Raw genomic sequence first — 22,525 nt, 5'->3', positions numbered from 1 at the left:
TGTTCCAGTTTTTGCAGGTTACACCCTCTGCTCCTTTCCTTGTTTTGTATTAGAAGTTCCTTTTGATATCTGTACTAATTTTTTACCTTCATGTTTTGTCAAGTTAAAATTGTTTTCAATTACTCTTAGATCTGCTGTCAAGGAAAAAAAAATGAAAAAGGAGTATTTTCATTAAAATTTCAAATTCAGAAACTGTAATTGGTCTTTTCCTTTCATCCTAAATCCAAATATAAACCAGGAAGGCAAGGCCAAGAATGACAGTGAGAAGAAAAAAAAATTGCAAATATAAAAAGCCTGAAAACAGTTCTGACAGTGAAAACATGAAACAAACTTGTTGATAGATACTCTTCCTTCACAGTATGCTTTATCTACTGCATTTCTCTGCTCCACGCTGAGAGCGTAAAAACAGATTTAAAAAGTAGTCCATGATTTGGTAATGCCGTCAAGATAAAAAGAAAAAAAACAAACCAAAAATAATACAACTGGCTTGCTTGGTATGAAAATAAATATTCTTAAAAAGCTATCTCCCTTTGATGTTTAATGAAAAAAGAATTCCAGATGCAACTACCAATCTCACTTCATGCTTTCAACCATAAATTGGGACAGGATTTTTTCAAGTGAACCTAGCATTTGGCTACTGCCAGTATTTTGCTTTGCTGAACTTGGAACGACTGTGTGCCTTAGCATGAAATTCAAGTACTTTCAAACTTTCTACGATGCTGTATCTAGACCTCTGACCAACATACTTGCTTTGTAAACAATGGTGTAGAAAAAGAACATGAAAACACACTCTTACAGTGTAAGTGGTGTAATCTATAGTACTTGCTATAATTTCTTTCAGCCTCAATGTATCAGATTGCTTTAGAATGATGATGACTTAAGGGAAAAATCTTTACTTGAGCTAAATGATAATTAGCATTTGTAAAGTGAGAAGGTTGCCTGGAAGACCTGGAAGGCATTTGTGTGTGTGCATGATTGTGCATGTGTGTATATGGTCTTGTGTGCTTAGATCTATTCTCCAGCAGTATTTCTCTAAACAGCTCACAAAGTAAGTTTCATATGTTTTACAAACCTACAATCTAATAGCTTCAATGAAAACCAAGGCATGTGCTAAAGAATAGTTACCATAAAACTGAATTCTAGTGCTTTCTAGTACTAGAAAGTAGTAGGAAGATGTAGATAAACATATCCCACTATATCCATTACTAATATTATTATCAATGGGATCAATACAAGTGTTTTTCATATATCAAACAAATTTATGCTATGCATATTCAGTTCAGTTTATCTATGAATGCAACATATACCATCTGGAAGCATTGACATGTAAGTCCTGGTGTAGGCTGATGATTTCTGAAAGGTGAGGTCTCTGGTTGCTTTACCTTGCTAAACTCATTCATCCTATCCCTTCCTGTAGTGAAGTGTGCTTATTTATGCAACTTTCTCATCTTCCCCTCACTGTACAGAATTTTCCTTAAAGTGAAGTTGACAATACATTCCCAAAACAATTAACAGATAAAACTTAAGTATGGAAATAGAGTATGCAAAGAGAAACTGTACACAAAAGGAAATAAAGGTCAAGAAAATGGTTGTTTTTTCTTCTCAAAGTCAAATTCTTTACATTTTCTGTCAGTACAATGAAAGGGTTGATGTATAAGGTTATTTTAGAATGTCTATGATATGATCCAAGATATGACCGAATGATATGCCAAGATATGAGAAAAATCAGCTACATTTGTTGTGTGTTCTTCTGTTCATACAGTTCTAATGTCATTTTGTGAATTAATCTTGTGAAATGATGGTGTTATATATTGTTGCTCTCGGTTTCAAACCAGTGTAGTTTGCCACTAACTTTGCTCAGTGTCATACCTAGGAATGCCCACGTCATCAAAGCCTACATTTTGGACAAGTATCTGTCATAGGGACAGCACTTATTTAAATAGGAACTAAAAGTCTGCATTCCTAGATTAGCACTGATTTACTAGGTTTAGAATGGAATATCTCCAACTCTGCACCTCTGTTTACCATTTGAGTAAAACAAAAATAGTTAATAAGATGTAACAGCAGATCATTCAAATTAAAACATATAATAATAAATACACAGTCTTATTTTATAGTTTTAAATAATATTGTGACAAAAATCATAAAGATTTAACACATTAGGAAAAAATAATAAAAGATAGAAATGACAGTCAATGAAATAATTAGAATAACTTCTAGAAATGTGTCAAGCATAAACACTATGTTAGTGAAAACAGATTAATTGAAAGAAAATTAAATAAAAAATTTAAATACAAAATAGGAACATGTCCTTGCTAAATTATTTATTAATTAATAAATGAGCATGCTAAGTAGTGCAGAAGAAAAACCAAGTGACTCAAGAAGATCTCATACACAGTCCAAGATCCTGAGATATTTGTTAGTCCAGTTTTGCAAAGTTCCTCATTGTATGTTTTAATTTCAGTGTTGCAGCTCACCGCACCAAATTCAGGGTCAATTAAATATTTTGTAGGTTTATTGCCATAGAGATTTAGCTATTGGCCTAGCAAATTCAAACACTAAAGAAGAGCAGTGTAGCTCTGCAAAATGTAAAAGTGCTCAAATCAATGAGGAAACTAAAATGACAAACCATGCACGAAAAACAATGTATATTTTAAGTCTAATAATTCATAACTACTTTTAAAGAACTTTAGTGAATTTAAGCATCAATTTAGTTTATTCATATAGGACTACATTCTTGCTCCTATATAATTAAAAGTCAAACCTTACACTTATTTCAAGCTCCATGCTACTAGTTCCAATTAATGTGGGCTGCCAAAGATGGAATAGAAGCATTGTCTGGTTTTATTTCAATAATTTTTCTAGAGGACTAATTTACTAACAAGAATGTTTGCCATCACAGCCTTTTGAAAATGAGTATGGCAAAGATGCAGATGATACAACACTGAGAGGAGCTGTTGACTCCCTTGAAGGCAGAGAGGCCCTGCAGAGAGACCTTGACAGATTAGAGGACCGGACAATCACCAACCACATGAAGTTCAAAAATGGGAAGTGCTGCATCCTGCACCTGGGATGGGGCAATCCTGGATGTACATAGAGACTGGGGAACGAGATGCTGGAAAGCAGATTTGGGGAGTGACCTCGTGGTCCTGGTGGATGGCAGGTTGAAACTGACTCAGCAGTGCCCTGGCAACCAGGAGGGCCAGCTGTGTCCTGAGGAGCATCAGGCACAGCATCACCAGCAGGTCGAGGGAGGGGATTGTCCCTCTCTGCTTTGCACTGGTGCAGTCTTACCTTGAATATTGTGCGCACTGCACTATAAGAAAGATATTAAGCTATGAAGGACTGTCCAAAGGAGGACAACAAAGACAGTGCAGGGCCTTGAGGGGAAGCTGTATGAGAAGCAGCTGAGGTCACTTGGTCTGTTCAGCCTGGAGGAGACTGAGGGGAGACCTCATTGCAGTCTGCAACTTCCTCATAAGGGGAAGAGAAAGGGCACACTCTGATCTCTTCTCTATGTTGACCTGTGACAGGACCTGAGGAAATGGCCTGAAGTTGTGTTAGGGGAGGTTCAGGTTGGATATTAGAGAAAAGTTCTTCACCCAGAGAGTGGTTGGGCACTAGAACAGTCTCCCCAGGGAAGTGGTCACAGCATCACATCTGACAGAATTCAAGAAGCATTTGAACAATGCTCTCAGGCGCAAGGTGTGATTCTTGGAGTTGTCCTCTGTTGGTCTAAGAGTTGGACTCAATAATTCGTGTGGGTCCCTTCCAACTCAGCATATTCTGTGATTCTGTGAAAACAAATCTTGGAACTTTAACTAGTTGCACAGGCAACTAAATTCCAGAGATTAAATTTATCTAAAAATGAAACATACATACTTCTGATGTATGCCAAAAAGACTTGCATTTTAAATCCTAACAAACTACAGAAAAGCAATCATGACCAAATCACCACCATAAATTATTTACAGAAAATTCAAACAATTAAATACAATAGAAATACAATGTCTTCACCAATGTTTCACATCTGGAAGATCACCCATTTCTACAGTGGAACTGCTTAATACAATGAAAACCCCCAAAACTTATTTGTGTTCTTAGAAACATGTCTGAGTCTGCTGTGTTCAGATATTCTGGATTTAACTAACCAGGTAATGCCCACATTTATGAATTAAGTTCTACAAAAGAGGTTAGAGGAAGAAAGAAATTAATTCCTTACAGAAAAAGATTAGCTGAAGTCTGAAAAAATTGAAAGGATTTCATGAAAAAGGATGCTCACTCTGATCTGGGAAGCCTACTTGATAATCTGCAGGCATTGCTTGCAACAGAGGACAAAGTAGGAAAGAAAGTCTTTAGAGGATATGTTTCTAAGCCTGGGATACGTGATCCAGCATAAACACAGGATCCCATAGCTGCTGTCAAGGCAAATTCAGTCAAAGGTCTACACCAATGTAATTAGTAGTTTCACAACCATTCTTGCTAGATTATGTCTAGTTAGATTTCAAGTAAAAGGAAAACTTGTTTGGAATCACATACAATATACTGTTTAAACTTACCTCAAGATTCCCCTCTCATGATCAAATCTCAGAAAAAGGAGTCTTCCCCCTGGAGAAGTGTCTGCTGGGAAAAACTGGTTTGGCTGGTAGATGGAACAATTTTGAATAGAAGTGGTAGTACATAATGAAGTTCCACTGCATCCAAAACCCTTGCACTTATCTTAATGACATGTCTTGCAAGAAACAAAAGTATTCATGAGGTAAAGGAATAAAGTTGTTAACCAGTCACTGGTCAGCCTCTGACTGGTCAATTGCCATGTGAAAGGAATGAGAAGTCTCAAGGACTTCTCTGGAACAAACCAGAACAAAAGTGTTAAGCATATGTGAACGAGTGCAGACAGCTGGCACATGGCTTGCCTGTCTTTGAAAGCACATGCTGAAATGCAGCAGAGAAAGCCAAGAAAGTATGTGCTGGTTCTATTGATGCACAAACACTACTTGCTGGACCTTGTTTGAGGCTACATGCCCTTCCTTCTGTAGCAGAGAGTATTCCACCTGTCTCATAATGTGCCATCACACTATGACTTGCTCAGGACTTACAGACAGACTCCAGTATAACTCTGCTAAATAAAAAGGAAAATTCTCTATTAAAAAAAAAGGGTTTGTTTGGGGTTTTTTGTGTTTGTTTGTTTGTTTTTTGTAAAAGAGAAAAAAGAATTACACATTTATCTTGAACAGAAATGGTTCTAGTTCAAAGTAAAAGTGAGAGTTTTGTAATTGATAGATTTCATGAGTGGTTAGAGATCAAAACAGAAACCTAGGTGCAAATACATTTACTGGTCCCTGGATTTTTGGTCATGCTACTCATGTATTTTCATTCTAACCAATGTATTATAACTAATAAAAAACCCCTCAAAGAATATAAATAAAACTACAATGAAAATAAAACTACAATGAAGATAAAATTACAATGAGGAGGAATGTATCTAATGTTTTAGTAAGAACAAAGGTTAGAAAGAACAACTTTTATTGAATTTGTATTAGTTGGATTGTGACTAGACATAAAAAGGTAATATGTGATCTCCTCTAAGGCTTAGTCCTTGCTGTGATGACTAAGTTCAAAAGCAAGTCAGGACCAAATCCATTCATATTCAATAGATGATATAATTAGCTCTGAAGAATAAAATGAAGGAAATTCTATATTCTCTACAGCGAAACTGTGTCCATGTTCACTATTCTTTCATTAAAAGTCTTGGGTGTTTTTTGTTGGTTATTTGGTGTCAGCTTTTTTGGTTTCGTTTGTTTTATTTGATTGTTTGTTGTTTGGTTTTGGGGTTTTTTGTTTCGGGGGCGGGAGTTATTTTGTTTGGTTGGTTTTTAATGGATAGAAAGCATCCCTTGTTTTCTAGTAGGTTATTTCTCAAGGCCTCAAGATTGTTTACTGAACACTGGTATGCTAGACTGGACTAAACTCCCTGGAAAGGATCTTGCTAATGTGAAACAGATGAGAAGATCTGCAGAATTTACTCCTGTTTACACATTCTAGCTTCAGATTTGACTTTCTTGTATCACATGATGCTCTTCTACTTGTGATCAAAATCCTTTCTAGCTCTTTCTCTGAGGATACTCGCTAATATTACTTACGATTTCTCTGAGATTTCAAAATTGACTTCTGGATGTCAATTTGATTTTGTTTTGCTACTGCCTTTCTCTGTAACATTGGAGTATGGGATGTTTTCATTTTTTTAAGATTTCTTTTCACCTTCACATTCTCATTTCCTCCCCACTGATCAGCAACACTTCTCACATTAGTTTTTCAACACTGTCATCTTTATAATATACAAATCTTCTGTACAATTTGTATCTTCATCTATTCTGTTTTTTTTTCCTAACAGATGTCTGTCTCTGTAGTCCAAAGAAATAAGAGGCACTCAAATATTCAAAAATATCGTGTTGTAGTTTGGAATTATTATGTAAATTCTCTCCCCTGCCACTAACTGCCCATGCCATTAGTTAACAAAAAGAAGTAGTTAACTGCTACCATCTTCTTCTTCATCGGTTGGGTGGGGAGCAGGCTGTCTCTTTTGGTTTTGAGGACTTTTCAATTTTATTTCTTTTTAGCTGGGCTGAACACAGCAGTGGGGTGTATGTGTGTGTGCGCTGGGGTAGAGGAGAAGCTGTTTTCTGGCTGCTCCTGGCTGCTGCTGCTGCTTCTTGGTGAGCTGCTTCTTTTCTCCTTGCCACAGCTGTTCTCCTGGTTCCTGCATTTGGGGTCCCAGTCTCTGCACCAGTCTCACTGTCACTTGCAGTGTCACGGCCTGCCCGCCCTGGCTGGGGCAGCGACCTGGGAGAGAGAAGTTGCAGCTGCTTTCCAGGACACGCGGCAGTTCCCCGCTTCCAGTCTTCCTTCTTCATTTGGGACAAGAGACACAGAGGGAGAGACAGAATTCATCTGGGAGCTCACCCTGCAGCCAGCCGGGCTGTGACACTGATACTGCCCGTAAGTATAAGTTTTCTCCAGCAGGAAACCTTCTGGGTTTGGGGGTTTTTGTGTTTTTTTTTCTTGTGGTGTTGGGGAAGCAGTTTGCTCTGGTCTGTTTACAGTTATATCTATACCTTAAGAACAGTTATCCTTCTTATATCCATTGTCTGATTAAAGTTACTTTTCTTAAATTTGATAAAGAGTGGTGTGATTATTGTGGAGGAAACCCCCCTCATCTGCTTGTGGGTAAACATTTTGGGTTTTCCCCTCAAACCAAGACATATTGGCACAAGGCTCTGCGAATAAGATGATTCTTTTTCTTTGTAAAAAGCTTCATCTAGTTGGTTTGATGGCCAACATTCTCACATGAGTTCTTTGCCCTTTCATCAATACCCACAAAATATAAAGCCATTTGCCTTTTGAATCTCAGAGCAGTTATACAGTTTTGCATGGATATTCAGGTTTTTGCTTCATTCTGTTTTCATAATTCTTACTACATATAATTTCATGTCTTCTATAGAATATTTGTTGATTTTTTTTACACTCTTATTTCTGGAAATTACATTACCTATTCTGAAGTTTTTCTTAATCTTCATAACACATACACACTTCTGTACATTCTGAAACTTGAGCAAACCTACATTGTTATACATTTTTAATTCAAATACAAAAGCCTATATACATTGATGATATTTTTCTAAAGTCAAAATGATGTCTTATTACATTTGTGTCTTGGTGAGCTGAATTTAATGCTGTCAGATGCCGTGAAATGTAAACTCATCATTAGTCACAATGAGGATAGGAATTTAAATTCACAATGTAGGCCGAAAGCTGCAGGCCATATTTTTGTAGGTGAAACAATTTTTTTCTGGAGTTGTTTCCTGTGAGTGAAATTATTCCTAGCTTATAGGAGTCTGCCATGAATAAGCTTTGAAATTTATTGTAGAGCAGAAATTATTTGATTCTATGTTTTTCACAGCTTTGCTTGCATACCTGCTTTCTCTAGGGAAAACAGTGAAGTCCAAGATGTTACTGGTGGGGATCTGCTAACTTTTCCTCTCAGTAAGGTTTTTTTTCAAATTATGACTGCCATGCACTCCAACAGTACCTTCCTGTGAAGATTTTGGCCATTTTCTACCTTAATTTAGAGTGATGACCTTTCTGTTCCCTTATATAAGTTTGGAAATTATGATGTATGTCATGACATATGCTTATATAATCTCACCATGCAGTTTATGACTATCACATACATTCGCTCGTACTGAAAGTTGGAATGAAAATTTGCCTTAAGGTAGGATAAAAATAAAAAAGCTACTTTGTAGTGTTTTCAGATAGAATTCAGAGAAAATAAAGTGCAGTTCTGACATGTATTACATGTCTCATCGTAAGAGGTACATTAGTATATTCTTTGCAAAAAGTCAGATGTCTGAAATATTTCCTGAAAATGTAATATTATTTCTCCTATTCTGAAAGCTTTACAAATTGAAATCCAATGATCTCATCTTCTCACATCTAATGAGCATACTGCTCCAGGACAAAGCAAGATATTTTTGGCCTGTAGTGTCATCATTATCGGGGGAGTATTTGGAACCAAACACTCTTTTCATTGAAGCGAGATGCTGTAGTGTTCTGCAGCCTGACTCTTACCTTCAACAACAAAATTTTGATTCCAGATATAAATAAACCACAAGCAAGTTAAAAAAAAAAAAAAAGAAAAAAAGAAAAAAAAGAATAATGCTGGAGCTTTTTTTCATTCACCTTTCCCTCATGTGTGTATTTATATCTTAAAAATACAGCTGGGTGTGACTGCTGCAATTTAAATGTGCATTTTCAAAACTACAAAGCCTGAGGGCATGTAAGTGTCAAGCTTAGCTTAGGTTTTGTTTTGATTTATCTCAGCTTATTAACACTGAGGTAATTTTCCACCAAGCTCTGACCCTTTTGTAGGTCATGTGGATTTGCCTGGAATCACAAAATTCAGACACTTCAAAACTAGAACTATTTTATATTGCATCTCTGGACTTAGCATAGTCCTTCAATAGGGAATGTGGAATATGACTGAGCATATGATACAGACACTGACAGTGTTTCCTAAAATTGTTAATTCTTACACTGGCCACAAATATCCAATAGCTTAATCCTGGTGTCAAAAGTTAAACCTGAAAATCAGAAATTCATTCCGTAAGTATGATCCAGGCTCTGGATTGATTCTCTTCTGTACTGAAATAGGGCAAATAGTCTCCACTAACTTTAGGAAACTGATGGTGATGTACGGCAAAGGAATAGAACAGACAAATACAAAATCAGCTCAAAAAAAAAGGACCAAACACTAAACTGAACCCTATTTAATAGAATAAAATACATTACAATCCAGAAGGAGTAGAAAGGATTAAAATCTGTCTTCTCTTATAACTGATGTTAACATGAAAAAAAGGGGGAAAAAAAAAGATGACTATTTAAAGAGAGGCATTCAAAAAGTATGGATTATAGAAGTGTTGCCTCTCCAGGCAGAGGATGATTTTCCTCTACCTACACATCAAAAGATCACCTTTTTGTTGTTTTGGGTTTTTTTTTTTGACTCTTCCTTTCTTCTGCCTGATTATATGTTGGCTCCATCTGTGTCTCTGTCTACAGAACAGCCCAAGTAAGTATTTTTCAGTGAAATGACAGTAAGAAATTGATCTTGTTTTCCTGGATTGACAGAACTGTTTGCACATTTGTCTGCTTTTAGGTCTATTCCTTTTTCAGTAAAAAAATATTTGACAATGTCTTATTTCACTTTGCATACATTCCTGAGACCAATTCTTCTGTTCTTTGGCATGTTTTTGTTCAAGTGACAAAAATCAAAATCTTTCTTTTGCAAATTAGCTGTCATTATCCTCAGGTCAGTGAAGTCCTTCCAATATCTACATAGTCACCTGCAGGCTGGTCTAAGTACACACTGCTTGGAGTCGGAGCTGGCTGGATGCATGCTACCCCTAACTAGAAGATTTAAATCTAGTTATACAATGTCCTGGATAAGAAGCTTATTTATTCAGTCTTACCACTTGTAGCTTCCTATAAATCTTTCAGTTCACAGACAACTTGGAGCCCATATATATATTTTAATGAACTCTGTAGTTGCACCTCCAGAGTAATAACCTGACAGGTTATTCTGTTGCCAAGTGGTTAGTCTACCACAATAATATTATCTTTCAATCAGAGCTCTCATTCAGACAAATCTGGACACTGAGTGCTTTCTTGAGAGCTATACAAGCTTATCAGAAACAATATTCTTTCAGTATATTTTGGAGTACATATTAATGTAGACAGCACTGAGGAAACACAGAAATCCTATAGATGTGATGCATTTTTGTTACTGATAGATAACGATGAAAGAATTCTGGTCCATCCAGTTTTCAGAACACTGAGAATCTGGCATATCTACTTAAAGGATTAACTTTTTAGAACATCAAATACAGTAGTTTTACTGTGGTCAGATAATTTGGTTTCATAAGCCAGCTTAAAGTGATTGTTTCCCTTCATGTTGTGCCACTACATTCTCCAAACTCCATCTGTCCTGAATGACAATTCATCAACTAAAAGTGGCAAGTCCAAGATCTTCTTTCCCATTCATACTGAAATTCCTGTTCAGTTTGTGGAGGCACTAGATAGACACCTACTGTAATAACAAAAGACATCAAATAATAATTTATTTTTCTACATTTCAGTACTGGTCATAAATATTTTATTTCTACTTATCCAACCTAATTTGCAGTTCACATATATTTCCTCATATTTCTATCATATTTCCTTTTCATAGCCATAAGCCGTATTTCTATTTTATCACTTCCGTTTAACTACTCTGGAAGACCTTTTATATTTCAATTAGCTGCAGACTTACAGTCCTGCAGCATAATCTTAAAATCAAAACTGAAATATTAATGGACTTCTCTGAATGTTAATTCTGATTATTATTATTATTATTAGAATATGATCAGAATATAAGTATGGAGGTATCTTATGAAAATTTCTTGATATGTCAGCACTCTCATCTAAAGAAGTTAATGATTGATCAAAAGCCACACTGAATCCACTGTAAGCATCTACCTTAGTGTAATGAAAAGTATACTTCCAGCTCTTCACAGATTTCTCCCTGACATTGTTCTGGTGTTGAAGTAGATTTGACCTGTACACATCCTGCTAATCAGAGAAAGTTTCCATTACAACTGAGGTATGCTGTCCTTTTCTGACTTCAGTTTGGTTGATTACAAAATAATTACCTTGACATCTAAAACTTATGATCATATTTCTCAGTGACAGAAAATCTAATTCTTACTGCCATTTTTAGGATGTTTTATTTTTCAACTTATGGTACATACTTTGAAATCTCCTGTGTTTAAGATTAAATTTCTCAGCATTTAATGTTATGACCAAGTTTGAAACTCAGAGGGATTCAATATCATTCTCTTTTTTCACAGTACGTGTGATGGAGTCCTGGTTTCCTGGGCATGGCTGAACACCCCACTGTCCATGGAAAGCGGTGAATGAATTCCTTGTTTTACTTTGCTGCCAATGCACAACTTTTGCTTTCCGTATTGAACCATCTTCATCTCAATGCATGAGTTTTTTCATTTTCACCCTTCCAATTCTCTCCCCCATTCCTACTGGTGAGGGAGTGAGTGAGTGGCTGTGTGAGGCTTAGTTGCCAGCTGTGGTGAAACCATAATAGTAACTTTTTTTTTACCTTATAAGACAACATAGTTATAATATGAAATGAGTTACACATTTATATATTTATCTAGCGATGATAACTATTTTTCTTACTTTCTTGAGCAAATGTTCAAGTCAAGACAAGATTTCTATTTGCAATGGTTCAGCTGAGCCTCATAAAATAAAGCAGAGTACATGCCCTTAATTCATATGGAAGTTAGACTTCATATTTTGTATACAGAAAAAAACAAAGGTCGTAGTATATAACAAAAGTTTTTGCCATTGTGAAGGAGCATTACCTAAACAAATGGCATAGGTACTACCATAAAATGCTTAATGGTAACATAAAAGCCAAATCACAGTGGTAAGCCTGATTTGTATCACAGTTGATCCTGCAGAGTTTAAATGCAAATCTGCATTTAATTTTTAGATGATGCAGCATCATTTGGTTAGTCAAGCAATCATTGATGATAAAAAGACTTCTTTTATAGAGGAATAAAGTTTTGTAGAAGACTGGTTGATTAAGTATTCCTAAAGATATTAAAAAATATATAATGTTTACATTCATCTAGGCACTTTATTATTACTATACCTGTTACTTTCAGTCTGTCAGCTCCAATGACAATCTCATCTTCATCTGCAGAAAACAATACTTTTCCACCTTCACTTGCTCTCACTTCAAATCTCTTACACTGAGCTTCCACAGCATCAGCTCCTGAAATCAAGTAAGTGATTGTTTCATCTAAGATATTTTATGAGAATTAAAGTAGACATTGGCATACATACAATATCCAAAATATATCGACTGCATGACCATTTTACAAAAATACTTGGATTTCTGTAAGCCTGATAGATAATTTGCAGAGTAATATTTCAGTATTTCATATCAGGATAGAATTTAAAGTAACTATGAAAAACACCTATTTCAGAGTTGTGTGGAACATTAGAATGGAACACTAGCATTTAGAATGTACTTAAACACTGAGATATTCAAATGCCAATTCAGACAGAGCTTTCCAGGGTTTGTTCAGTTTACACGGTAGTTTTCTGTCAATGAAAAAAAAAAGGACAACATGTGAGCCTATTCCATAAAGACATACAAATCAACATAGCAGAGAAAGGTATTTTTCATTCAGCTCTACTTAGAATTTAAACAGTGGAATGACAAAACAACAAAGAAAATGTCAAAAAGCTCAAAAAAAATGAACTATCACAATTTACATTGTGTTTTATGGGACAATATTCCCAAATGTCTCAAAGATCAGAAACCCTAAAATAACTCTGAAATTAGGCAAACATATGGAATTGGTCTAACTGCAATTAAAAAAGTTTGATATTAAAACTCTTTTAAATGTATAGGTCTTATCCTTACTCTTTAGTGTTTTGTCTACTAAATTCCTTCTGAAAATGGTGTTGAAAAGCAATGAACTGCACATGGCATAACCAGATGTAAGGCAAGATACATGGTTTCAGGGCATAATTATCTGAAATTTTCTTATTGATCCCTAATTAGATTTGTAATGTACACCTGCAAGCAATCTATATGGTTAAAAACTATGAGGAAGGCATTATGGACAAAGAAATCCATGTATGTCATTTCAGTTTAACAATCTAGTTTATAAGGTTGTAAAACCTCTCCTTCTATAATATGGGAGTTTTCAGTTTAATATGCAAATATAGATCATCAAAATATGTAATAAGAAATATAAAAGCCTAGGAAATGCCATAACACTCCTTAATCTGCAGAATCAGTTATGAAATCAAAACAGTTCCTCTTATCTTCACATGAACTTATGTTTGTACTGTAAAAAATTCCAGCTATTTTTAATTCACAAATGTATAAAAAAAAGAAAAGGAATTATAAAAATACTTGCGATGCCCCATTTTGTTCAAATTAGACATGTTTATACTGCTGTAAATGCGTAAAGTGGTATTTTTTTCCTCCCCTCTCTCTACAGTTGTACTTTTAAAAAATATGATTTTGGTTGTTGGCTTTGTTTTGAAAAATATGAAATTTTTGTTACGACAGACAGGGCAGGGGCAGATTTCACATAATCTAATATTAGCCAAGGGATAAATTCTACATCTCAAAAACATTCCAGAATGCTCACTAACAAAAAGGTGTAACAAAGCCTATATCACAATAATATATTCATAAATATCTGCCTTACGGAATTCATCCATTTACTCTTAAATACCTTTCATAGGTCAGTGAGGATGTCCGTGATAGGGGTACCCCTCATGACTCCCATACGACTCAAATTACTCTAAGAACTGAAATAAATTATTATATGACTATTTAATTCATTTGAAAGAGGGAAAAATAGAATTAATTATAGACTTTGAAAAATATCTGTAGACATTATCTGTAGACACCTTTCACAGGTGACATCTGAAGGTTATGTGATCCACTGACAATTTACACACAGCCACAATTCAGTGCTCAAAAGGATATATAATGGTCATGAGCAAACACTGTTCACAATAGTAAACCCAAGATGTAATCCTCTTTAAATAGCATTTCACAAAATTACTTATTCCAGATTACTTCTTGTGGTTCGGAATGGAAGGACTTGCAGAGGCCAAAAGATAAATGTTTTCTTCGTGAATATAAGTACTTCCAGAAACCTCATGGTTTGAGATACCATTAAAGTTGTAGCTAATATTATTTATGACAAAATAAGTGGTAGCTCCATATTTGAAATAAAAATACATGCTGCTATTTAACCATTTCATTATAACTGCAATAACATTTGTGCTCTCTTTGTGTACCATTGATATTTTGCCACTGTGTTCTTTGCAGGAGAATAAAAAAGAGCCTGTTACTGAGTTGTTCGGGTTGCCCTAATAATATCTTAGACTAAAAGGTTCAAAGTCAAATACCATAAACATATTTTACATAAGCCTTTTACAATTTCTAGCTTTTATTCATTGCTATATATTTTCTTACTGCTTCTGTTGATTGTTTTTTTCAGAATTTAATCGAGTTCTGACATTATCAAAGCATTCAATTTTTGATACACCTTCAGAATAGTGTTTGCTTTTGGTTTTGAAATATTTGTTCTTAATTTTAAAATATTTAAAAGAAATACAATTTAAAGCCATTCATTTAATGCAAAATTTATGAAAATCATATTAAAAATTACCTATAATATATTACGTTGGGGGAAAATGATAAGCAATCATTTTTCCTGATTTAGTTGCAAGTTTGATTTCAAAATCTCAAAGTCCTTCTTAAATTGTATGTTTATTTATCTGCACAGGTTTAGTTTTCAGTTATTTTCTAGATTTCATTCTAAGATAGGCCTTAGAATACCCTGTATTGCATTTCACAATGTCTGTATTTGCAACTATTATTGAAAAGCTTAGGTAAGAATTCTACTGTAGAAGTAAATTTAAGTTAATAAGAAATACTTGTTGTAGTTTTTAATGATAATGAAAATTTTCTCCCTCCCAGTACAAAACAAAGGAATAGCCCAACCACTTTGAATTCTGAGTTGACGGCCTGAGTTAATGCTGGGGGTGGGGGAAGGAGAAAGGGGGACGAGGCTGGCAATGGAGCTGGGCTGCTCTGTTTTTTTTAATTTTTCCTTTTTTTTAGGACATCTACGACCCTTGCTTAGCCTCTGCAATCTCAGAGGGAAGCAGATCACACCTGTCCAGTTCCCTCCCTCAGGAGACGGGGGCCAGTGCACAATTTATCCAGTCCTGCTACCTGTGGCTCGGCCCTATAGCCCTGCCCGGCCACCCCGGGCCAGCTGTGTTGGCAGGTGGGTGAGGCGAGACTCTGTTGTTTGTGCTGCTCGTCAGAGAGAGAAGGGGAGCTTTCCCATCTGCAGGGAGAGAGGTTCTGCATCGCCTGCTGGCTTTTCTTCAGCTTTCATCTCTCCACATAAGTAATTTTTTTGCTGAGGTCATTGGCTGCTGACTGCTTTGCCCTGGAGGGAAGCTGCATCACCTCACTGACAGCTGAGGTGCGGCAGCACCCCCTACTGTCTACAAATATAGTTGCACAAGTCAAAGAGCAGAGACAAACTCAATTTCATCTCAAGCTTTTGTTGTGTCTTGTTTTGTTCTGATTTGTTTTTCTCATTGCGGGTACGGTGTAGTTGTTTTGGTTTTGAACTAGTTTTTGGTTATACATATATGTATAAGAACAGTTATCCTTCTCATATCCATTTTCTAATTAAAGTTCCTTTTTCTCAGATTTAATAAGGAGTGAGTAGTTATTGAAGAGGAATCCTCTCCCCTGGACTTCGTAAACAGTTTGGTTTCCCTCAAACTAAGACAATACTAACTATATCTTAAAACAGTAAGTTCACAGTTTCAGGTTGCTTAACAATATAATGTACGTGAAAATCTTACACATCAGAGCATAATATCAAATATAGCAACAGAGTATCTCAATAATCAAAAAGTAATATCACACACTTTACAGTCTTTAAACACCTCTATATATGAAGCATTGCATTCTTATTTCCTCCTATTTGCAGAAAGAAAAGATATTGCATATGACATAAAGATCATAAAATCATAGAATTATAGAATCATAGAATGCTTGGGTTGGAAGGAACCTTAAAGATCATTTAGTGACAACTCCATTGCCATGGGTGGGGAAATTTTTCACTCGATCAAGTTGGTCAGAGCTCCATCCGACCTCGCCTTGGACACTTCCAGGGATGGGGCATCCACAACTTCTCTGGGCAACCTGTTCCAATGTCTCACCACTCTCACAGTAAAGAACTGTATCCTAATATCTAATCTAAATCACCAGTCCCTAAAACTCAGGCAGTTAATACTCATAAGTCCATTCATGGTGCTCAGTATCTGGTCCACTTGCTTGTGCTGGACTGCAGTGACATTACCTGCACTGGTGCACTTACTGGGCACCCAGGTAGACGGAATACATTCTGCTTTACGTGAATCATTGTCTGGAAACCTGGTTATAAAAATACTATATTCATACACAGAGAGACATAATGAGAACTTAAGGGCTAAAGTTTTTAGTAGGGGGCGATATGATAGGACGAGGGGTAATGGTCTTAGAGGATAGATTCACATTAGATGTAAGGAAGTAGGTTTTTTGTGATGAGGATGGTAATACACTGGAGCAGATTGCCCAGAGGGGTGGTAGATGCCTCATTTGTAAAAAATATTCAAGGCCAGGTTGGATGGATTTCCAAGCTACCTAATCTATTTGAAGACATCACTGCTCATTGCTGGGGGTTTGGCCAAGATGACCTTTAAAGGTCCTTCTAACCCAAACTATTCCATGATTCTATGAAAAGCAAAATGCTCCACACTCAACTCATTAGGAAAAAAAAAAGATACAACACCCTCAGTTTTTATATCATGGCCCAGGAGACCTGCTTATTAACAGTGGTGGGTTGCAAAGCAAGGAGTACACCACAATGCACTGCCTGCCTGACAACAGCAACAGAAACATGCAGCAACAGGAATGCAAAGATGAAAAAGGATGGAAGCTGTCGTGTTTTGACCCTATCTGTCCCTCTGGATGTCAGGTGCCCACCAAAACTGCTCTATCACTGTCCTCTCCTCAACTGTATGGAGAGAGAGAATATGACAAAAGACTCGGGAGTTCAGATAAGGACAGCTCTGATTTGGAGAAATTAATAGAATTTATTACCAATCAGAACAGGATAATAAGTAAAACAAATTTGTGAAACACATTCCCCTCACCTCTCCCTGCTTCCTTGGTTCAAGTTTATTCCTGCTTCCCTACTTCACCCCTTCCAGCAGTGCAGGGAGACAGGGAATGACACTTACAGCCAGTCCATCACACTGTTTCTGCTGCTTCTTCCTTCCCTGGGAGAGGAGTCCTTCCCCTGCTCCAGCATGGGGTCCCTTGCATGGGAGACATTCCTTCACAAACTTCTCTAGTGTGAGTCCATCACACAGGATGCAGTTCTTCATGAACTGCTCCAATATGTGTTCGTCCCATGCAGTGCAGTCCTTCATGAACAGACTGCTTCAGCATGGTTCTCTCATGAGGTCAAACTCCCTACCAATAAACCTGCTCTAGCATGGGCTCCTCTCTCCATGGGCCCTGCCAGGAGCCTGCTGCAGCATAAACTTCCCACAAGGTCACAGCCTTCTTTCAAGCATCTCTCTGCTTCAGCATGGCTCTCCACAGGCTGCACATGGAACTCTGTTACCCCACAGAACTCCAGTAGCTGCAGGGGTACAGTCTGCAGAGGAATCAGGTCTGGTTCCTACAATACCCTTAATTCTGCAGAGCTGTTTTTCTCACATATTCTCGTTCCTCTCTGGCCACAAATATTTCTCTGCAATAACTTTTTTTTTTTACTTATTAGTTATCTTATCACAGAGGTGCTACTACCATCTCTGGCAGGATTGGACATGGCCAGTAATAGGTCCATCTCTGAGCTGACTGGCATTGGCTTTGAAAGACACGGGTGAAGCTTCTGGCAGCTTTTCAGAGAAGCCAACACTGTAGCCCTGCCCTCCTCCCACTACCATGACGTTCTCATGCAAACAAAATACCATACTTATGGTCCAAGAAACCAAAGAATAATCAAAAATAATTTCATACTAAATAGTTTTATCTTTATTTAAGAGCAGATGATTGCTTAGCTATCTATCTAAAACTAAGTGGCGTTTATAATATAAGTACTGTATGCTGCTAAGTTACACCCATCAATGTTAGCTCTGTAAAGAAAAGAAATTAAAAGAAAATGTGTCAGGAATCAAAAAGAGAAAAGACCTGCCAGATCATTACTCATATATCAGTGCAAGTGACAGCCTATGTTTCAATAACTCCTTTCTAAAACTTAAGATGTGTTTAGGATAATATAGGTTTTCATGAAGAATGACTGAAAGAACAATGATGTGGAACTTTGACAAAGAAACATATGTTTCAGATGTTCAGCATTTGTGCTGCTTCAGTATCACATTATATAAAAGAAAACCTAGAATTCAGCTAGCCCAAAATATCATTACAGGGTGTAAATATACTTCTTTATGCTAAAATAAAAGACATTTACTTTATGTTGCACTCAGAACTTAACAGTGCATCACTTAGTACTACTTAGTACTGCAACAGTAGTTAGTGTATTCAAGCCACTTGAGAGATTACTAACAAAAGATAATACATGTTAAATCAGTCTCTTTGACATAGAACCAGATGGAGCTGTTATAAAACTGGTTTGGAAAAGTTAAACTGTCTACAGAGTAATCAATGCTATCAAAATGGAATTCTGTTTCATTACATTTTCATTTCCCAGATGAAATAAGAGCAAGCAGTTGCATTTGCAATGTATTAGGGTATTATCTTCTTAGCTGTAAAGCAAATTGCTGTGTTCCAAAAACACCCTGCAAACATACACATCTCATAAAATGTCTGAATCTTTAACAGTGCTGCTGAAAAAAAAAAGTCATCATGTCTTCAAATATCATGCATGAACAAAAGAAATATTTTGAAATTCTTACCTCAAACTTGTAGAGCAATTGCTATTTTCAGCAAATCATATCTGCTTGAATAATACATATTACGGTCCAGAGACTCATGTAAGAAAAATTCTGTTTGGAAAGGTAATTTCAATCAAACACCTGTCTACCAGGAAAACTTTCTATCTTTGCTACTTCCTACCATACTACTAGTCTACTAGAGATGAAGTTGGCTCCCTAACAGCTTTAATCAGGATCAAGGGATATCCATGTCAAACTCTATTCCCATCTTGTGTCAAGAAAACTACTAACTTGTAAATTCAATTGCATAATTCTCTATTAAGTTATTTAGTTTCTGTGTAATTCCATTCATACAAAGCACAGAGATGAAAATATAATGATTGTCTATAAAACATGCTTGTTGTACAATAGTTGCATAATCAAAACTGGCATTAAACTAGCTACTTTTAAAATGATAAAATGCATCAAATTGTTTATTTTAGCTATAGTGAACATGGGTAAATGAAAAAGATGGGCAGTACACACAACATGAATACAGAAAATTATACTTCTGTAATCCAGATTAACAGTAATAGAGATTGAATTTGAAGACAAGAACTGTATCTATTTTGAATTTGTAGAGTCTAGTTTGACTTACTTATGAAGTAATACCATAATAACAATATGAAGAGTATTTTTTAAAATATTTTGCTTTTTCAAGTCCTCCAGTAATTCATTATTTATCAGGAAATGTAATGAGAACCACTATTTGGAATGATAATAACAAGAATTCATCAGTCTTACAAGGTGTAGATATGATTATAAAGATACAATTTTAAAGAGGGATGGGTAGCCACTCTGCTCACCAAATACAATTTAATGCTGATCAAGTTAAAAGTCTTGATTGTATAATACTGTAATCACATGAGAGAAACATAAACTGGGTAGCATAAAGTGGGCTTTTGCTTGCTGTTTGGAGAGCATGTACAGTGAATAAAGCTTGCTGGCCCATTTGAATTTCCTTTACCAGCAGACTGAATCACTTCTAAAGTAATTCTGTGGATGTACATACTGTGCTTTATGATGCATTGCATCTTCTTTTTTGTTATGGGAAATGATATTCAGGTTTGAGGCTCTTTTTTTTTTGAGTATTTTCTTCAAAGTTCATCTCCCTTTCAATTTTCCACAAAATTATATAACAGAGGTAATAATAAAAATTATATAGAGAGTTACTGTGGAGACAAGATAAACCAAAATTAATAATCTCTCTCAGGTTTGTTCTTTTGTTGGTTTTTTTTTTTTTTGCTACGATTTCCACCCAAACATTACATTAGACTTAGTTTTCATATTTTGAAGAATATTCAATACTGCTCATTACTCATTTAGCACACAAATTATATTGGGACTTAATAAGATCATATGCTCTTTCTTTCTTGGCAGTAAAGCTCTCCTCTCCTACTCTATCAACAGTGATAAAAATAGCATAAGTGTTGAAACGAGGGTAAAGTGAACATTTGCTTTGCTTAGTCTTCTGGCCTGTTTCCAACATCTAAAATGCACTTCCATTCATTCTCAACTTAATGAAACAGAAGCTGAAATTGTCAACAATATGAAATACATACAAAGGTATATTTTTTCTCTTCTATTGATACAGATATTTTCTGTGTTTATATATTATATAAATGAACACTAGCAGTTGTGTTTGGTTGCTAATTCATTCTGTCCAGCTGGCAGATAGCAAATTCAGACATAGAAATAGATAGGAAATCAACAAACTTAAATTACATATAGGGACTAGAATTTAAATTGAATTACCACAAATTTATGAGCCTTGTAAATGAAAAACATAATGTTCAATGTATTTTCTTCTGGTTCTCCAATGAAAAATGAGTTATTTAAATATTTATTAAATGCAGAGAAAAGAAAGCTAATTTTATGAGAATGTATTGACGCTTCCAAGATTGGAAATAAAAGAGATAAAGCATTTTTAATAAAGATCTAACCACTGTCTGGGTAAAAATCAATATTTGTGAAATATACACATAGATAAAATTTTGGTAATATTCATAGGAATATTAATAGGAAACTTAGATATTATAGCATTTTTCCAACCTGAGGTTTCAAAAAGTTTTCAGTGAATGCAAGTGCAATAACACAAACGGAGGACTCAGCTGAATAGAAGCAGCACTCGGGAATTTGAAAAAAGAGAACTTTCAGACAAGACATCTACACAAAGACTCACAGCAATCAGAGCATATTCTGTGTTCTGTTTGCTAAGGAATGGGAAGGACCATCTTCATTATATCTAAAAAGCATGAAAATAGAAGACAAAAAAGACTCCTAGCAGGGTCTGTCAACAGTTGATGGCCATGCTGTGGAGATGTCAAGGAGCTACTGCTGGATACAGCCTTTCATAATGTCATCAGCTACGAGCAATACACAAGGGTGAAATGTGCTTCTTTGCATCATGAAGGTCATTTAAGCTTTAAGTTAATACATTTCTTTTGTTCCTGTAATGTCTAAAAGCATTTGCAATGTCTGTAACTTTAGCTATAATATCTTAATTGCTTATATGGGTCCCTAGATAAGAATGCCAAGCAAGCCAAAGGAACATATGCCAGGCACCAAAAGGTATGTGTAAGACTTCAGCTTTTATGTTTTGCTCTACTTATAATCTCAATAAGTTTAGTTTACTCAACACATGAGCTAGATTCTTTAATTGAGGACACTGGCAAATATGAGTTTCCTACGAGTCTGATTTTTCTTATACTTTAAATGCATTTTAAACAATATAATTAAATAATATACAATAAACCATTAATAATATATTAATAAAATAAAAGTGTGTATATATAAAATAGATTAAATTAGATTATTAGTTGAAATATATTTAAAGTAAATAATAGGTTAAATAAGAAATAAACATTATTTTTTATTACAAGATTTATTGCATTATCTTTCATATGCATGTTTTCCTCTATTGTCCATGAATCTTTCTTTGTGACATCAATAAATAGCCACCCTACGTTTACTTATAGCTGCATTTATCAACTCTGCTTTCATTGACAAGCTTAAATGTCCAGCTCAGGCAAATAAATTTCCTATAGCTCTTGAATATTTTGAGTACTACAAAGGGTGGATGAGAATAGACATCTGTCTTGGGTTGAGCTTCTCAATTTTTATTACTCATGAGGGATGCAACCTAAAAATATTAAATCCTAAGAGAATTTTACAAGTTTTCAGCATTAACCTTAACCTTGTAATTTTTAACTTTCTGTGATGTGATTGTTTTTTCCAAATGAAATAATTTAAAAAGCTGAACATATACCTGTGAAGGTCAAAAATAAAACTAATGATCCCAGTTATGGGGACAAAAACTGGAATCTTTTATTGAACACTTGACACACAATTTAAGGTTTCAGGG

The 22,525-nt window shown here is 35.5% G+C and overlaps 1 protein-coding gene across 2 annotated transcripts in view; it reads right to left on the bottom strand.

Annotated features, from left to right (window-relative positions):
• The window catches only part of SGCZ (sarcoglycan zeta), a 428,612-nt gene that overhangs the window by 33,515 nt on the left and 372,572 nt on the right, over window positions 1-22,525 (bottom strand). For both annotated transcript variants that reach the window (XM_071555189.1, XM_071555190.1), the window contains exon 5: window positions 12,266-12,388. In XM_071555189.1, the coding sequence (XP_071411290.1) occupies window positions 12,266-12,388 (123 nt within the window). The remainder of the gene's footprint in view (window positions 1-12,265; window positions 12,389-22,525) is intronic.

The sequence above is a fragment of the Pithys albifrons genome, chromosome 5, assembly GCF_047495875.1.
Source record: "Pithys albifrons albifrons isolate INPA30051 chromosome 5, PitAlb_v1, whole genome shotgun sequence".
In the NCBI taxonomy this organism is placed as follows: Eukaryota; Metazoa; Chordata; class Aves; order Passeriformes; family Thamnophilidae; genus Pithys; species Pithys albifrons.
Note: the sequence above shows the minus strand (reverse complement) of the source record. Positions and strands in the feature narration are given on the sequence as shown.